At 49.1% G+C, this 4,296-nt stretch overlaps 1 protein-coding gene across 1 annotated transcript; it reads right to left on the bottom strand.

The window, feature by feature from the left end:
• LOC123152322 (sorbitol dehydrogenase) lies at window positions 1–3,970 on the bottom strand. Its single transcript, XM_044571898.1, has 4 exons — window positions 3,697–3,970; window positions 1,271–1,338; window positions 918–1,154; window positions 1–803 (listed from the first exon to the last, which is right to left on the bottom strand). The coding sequence occupies exons 1-4, from the start codon at window positions 3,815–3,817 to the stop codon at window positions 132–134; spliced, it is 1,098 nt and encodes a 365-aa protein (XP_044427833.1). The 5' UTR covers window positions 3,818–3,970; the 3' UTR covers window positions 1–131.
• Between the last annotated feature and the right edge of the window lie 326 nt (window positions 3,971–4,296).

Genomic DNA, 4,296 nt, shown 5'->3' with positions numbered 1-4,296 from the left:
TGATAGAAATCAGTCTGCACAGCCATTTTATTTTATTTCACGACACACAACACACCGCGCGCACGCGGACACGCTCGCAGCTCCAGTTCAAGCACGGCTTGAATCCCTAGCAACAGTAGCGGTCTCGAGGTCTAGAGGTTGAACATGACCTTGATGGCGTCGCGGCCGCGCGCGCTGACCTCGAAGGCCTCCTCCACCTCCCCCTGCGAGAAGCCGAACCTGTGCGTGATGAGCGGCTTCACGTCGATCTTGCCGCTCCGCAGGAACTCGAGGCACAGCGGCCACGTGTCCTTGTAACGGAAGATCCCCACCACGTCCACCTCCCGGATCGCCGCCGACGTCAGCGGCACCGTCATCTCGTTGTGCCCCATCCCCACCAGGCACACCCTCCCGCCCGGCCGCGTCGCCTCCAGCGCCGTCGACATCGTCTTGCTGAACCCGGCGCAGTCCAGGCTCACGTCGATGTCGCCTCCCATCGCCGCCTGGATGCGCTCGATCTCCCCCGCGAGGTCCTCCGTGTTGCCGGAGACCTTCACGACGGCGTCCGCGCCGAGGGACTTGGCCACGGAGAGGCGGTGGTCGTCGACGTCGGCGATGACGATCCTGGGCGCCCCGAAGGCGCGCGCCGAGAGCATGGTGACCAGGCCGATCGGGCCGGCGCCCATGATGAGCACGCTCTTCTCCGCGCCCACGTCGGCTCGGCGGCAGGCGTGCACCCCCACGCTCAGGGGCTCGCACATGGCGCCCTCCTCCAGGCTCACGTTGTCTGGAAGCTTGAAGCACAGGTCACCTGGATGCACAATCTACCCAAAACCCACCACATCGATCAGGATATTATTTATCTCAGGAACAAATGGTCAAAATCATCAAGCTCAGCTTGCAGATTGCAACCGCGTTTCAGAACAACTGTAACGTACCTGGTCGGCAAGTGATCCATGGTAAGGTGGGGTGGCGAAGAACTTCATGTCGTCGCAGAGGTTGTAGCGGCCGCCCTTGCAGTGCCTGCAGCGCCAGCAGCTGATGCCGGGCTCCAGCGCCACGCGGTCTCCCACGGCGAGGTGCTTCACGCCGTCGCCCACCTCCTCGATGATGCCAGCGCACTCGTGCCCGATCACCATCGGCTCTTTCACCACGAAATGCGCAATGCGCATCTCCTGCAATCCAACAAATGTCACGGTTTCTAGCTTGAGAAAAGAAACAGAGTGCTTTGAAAGATCAAGGTATTTGATGGGAGCTACTAGATCATTGCACGTTTAATGTGAGAAACCACCTTGAGGTAATGCACGTCGCTGCCGCAGATGCCCACCGCCTTCATCCGGACTCGCACATCATAAGGACCTGGAGACGTGAATCAATTCAGCCTCTTCGATTAACAAGATTTTTCTTTTAAGGACCATTAACAAGATTTTCGAAACATCGTATAAAATGCCATTTCTCATGACACATATAGTATTCTAAATATCAAATACTCCCTTTGTAAAGAAATATAAGAACGTTTAGATCACTACTGTGGTACTACTCCCTCCGTTCCCAAATATAAGTCTTTTTAAAGATTCCAACAAGTGACTATATACGGATCAAAATGAATGAATCTATGCTCTAAAATATGTTTACATACATCCATATGTTGTAGTCCATTTAAACTGTCTAAAAAAACTTATATTTAGAAACGGAGGGAGTATAAGATTGCACGGACGTTTGATTGTGCACAGACAAACATAGAAGCCTTCACAAGACACTGGAGTACATGTCACTCAAATTTGCTATGGATTAAATAACCTATATAGAAAATTGTCTGAACGGAAACCCGCCAAAATTGTGACGTGTTGCTTCATCCAATGTATTGGTCACGAATAAACATTGTCATCACATAACTGGTCACTGACTATTTATACAATGCACAATAAAGCAGTCGATAACCGAAGCTGAAGAAGGAAGTCAACTCGATGATCATCTGCTCACTCAGATGCATCTGGCTGGAGAGAAACCAGAGGGTTCTCATGAGTTCTTGGCGTTGTATAAATAGGGATAAGTATATAGGGATAAGTATGTTGCCTAAGGGCATCTTTAATATAGGGATAAGTATATCTTAATATAGGGATAAGTATATAGACACGCAGATCTTTTGTGCGTTCTCGGAAAAAAAGTAGCCAATACTAAGTGTATGTTGCCTAAGGGCATCTTTAATCCATTCCCAAAAATTAATCCACAAAGTCCAGCACACAAGATGCTTAAGGACTTGCTTACTAAAACAAACAATATTTTATGAAGCATCAATGCTTATATCTATAATAGAGGTGCCTAGTTAAGCATGAGCCCTCTATAAATAAGTATCGGTCCTTAAACAAAAGTCAGTTTATTTTTCTAAACACCTTGCATTGAACATGAATTAAAGATGATGCAATATAATCCATGCGCTAATGTAGTCTAATCCTACCACTCACTCGAAAACGGAATCCACAACATCTTCCTGCCACCTCCCAGCCTTCATATTTAGAGTCTCAGGGCTGCCTTTTAAAGCTCACTCCATATGAAAGTTGTGTGTGGGAGTGCAGTTCATATGAAAGTTGTGTGTGGGTGAAGGAGACTTCATCTGGTCCCCACCTCACGTGAATTCATTACTTTAATTGGGAAATAAGATGCCTCATTGATAAATGGGTTCCATGATATGGAGATAGCTAAATACCGCGTGGCCACGGAAAGTTGCCGTGACCGAAGCTTCCCCTGCCTACGAGGATGGGCCGATGGGGGGTGAGTGTGCCGCAACGGGGGATGGGGAAGAGTGTGAATGTGGTGGCTCCAGCGAAGGAGGGCAATGGGCGCACTCCCATGGTAAATAGGGTGGGATTTGCTGTGTTCCGATGGAAAGCGGGTGCAGAATTGGCAGTCTCATAGACGACAGATGTACGAACGTCCATGCCATTGACCGGGCTGCGCGTGGGATGAAGTAGCCGGACTGAAACTTTCCTCCCGTGCGAGTGGTTGCTGATGGAGACTACTCCATATCAACACCCTCAGCCTCCAAATACGAAGGTTCACAGGGTGGATACTGAGCCCGCTTCATAAATTATGCAGGTGGAGGGACGGATGACGACTCTGGTAGTGTCGTCATATTGACGGTTATTATACGATTGAGCCGATATGGCGACTCTGCTAGTTTTGGTTTTAGGTAGGCGTGTTTTTCTTTGAAACTGCTTCCTAGTAGGAGTTAGAAATTTTCTGGTGTTGATTAGAGATGCTCTAAGGGCCTCTATGCATGTAAACAAAAAAAGAAAAAGAAAGTAAAGGGCTGTGGTTTTCTGTACAACCAAGGTCTGTGATCCGGGGATATCTGAATTTCACATGCCATTCCTGTTCGGGAAGAGTGACAGTTACAAACTTACAATCTGCAAACTGACTAAAATAGAAAAATCGCGGGGACACTTAAATAAATTGTGTTAAATCTGAGCTCTCCTCCTATTACCTCCATGTCTGACATGGGCAAACCCGATAAGGTAAAAAAATAGTCTAACTTGTCAGTGCTACAGGGATTTCAGTACCGGATTGTCTTAAAACAAATATTTCTGGACTAGTTGAATCAGCAGAAAACCGATGGGGTTCACGAGCCAGCAACGGGTTACAAAATCCTAGAAGAGCGAGTCAATTTGTACAGCGAAAATTAGCAGCGGGTAAGTCGGGAAGAAGAAAAAAAAGTACCCAGCGGCGGAAGCTTGAAGGGCATGATCTTGAGGGTGTTCTTGGCCACGAGCCACGCCGCCATGTTCTCCCCCTCGCCGGCCACGGCCGCCGCCGCCTCGCCTTTCCCTCCCTTCCCCATCTCCTGATCTTCCTCCTCTTTCCCTCCCACTCACCTCAGTCACAGGCTCACAGTATACTGAAGAGCAGGTGAGTGATGCGACGGCTATATAACGAGGGGTGACTCCGATGCAGCCATCCTACGATGCGAGTGCGATGCTTATCGCTTTATTATCGCTCGCAAGTTGTGGACGTCGGCGAAGGCAATTATTTTTCTTTTGGTTCTAGTTTTAAAAAGAATATTTTTCTTTTGGATCAGCTCGCCCCCGGCCTTGTCGGGGCTGCGCCGAGCCTTCCGTCGTGTCCGCCGACTGTGACTGTGCGGGTGAACCTTGCCACTTCGCGGTTCGACTCCATCAGCCCGTCGTATTCCCGCAATCAGGCAAAGAGGACGGCAGGATTATTATATCCAGACGATGTGTGTGATCATAATTTTTCCTTTGTTTTTAACAAGTTCCTCTTCTTTCCGAATCACAAGCGTGTGATCATTAGGGCGATGCG

Source organism: Triticum aestivum, chromosome 7A, assembly GCF_018294505.1.
Source record: "Triticum aestivum cultivar Chinese Spring chromosome 7A, IWGSC CS RefSeq v2.1, whole genome shotgun sequence".
Classification (NCBI taxonomy): Eukaryota; Viridiplantae; Streptophyta; class Magnoliopsida; order Poales; family Poaceae; genus Triticum; species Triticum aestivum.
This window is presented reverse-complemented; position numbering and strand designations above follow the sequence as displayed.

What these genes read in the sequence shown, in the direction of transcription:
- LOC123152322 (XM_044571898.1), bottom strand. Translation starts at nt 3,817, where the DNA reads ATGGGGAAGGGAGGGAAAGGCGAGGCGGCGGCGGCCGTGGCCGGCGAG. An exon ending in CTTCAAGCTTCCGCCGCTGG is followed by an intron (nt 1,339 to 3,696) that starts GTACTTTTTTTT and finishes TCACGTCTCCAG; the next exon opens with GTCCTTATGATGTGCGAGTC. An exon ending in GCGACGTGCATTACCTCAAG is followed by an intron (nt 1,155 to 1,270) that starts GTGGTTTCTCAC and finishes GTTGGATTGCAG; the next exon opens with GAGATGCGCATTGCGCATTT.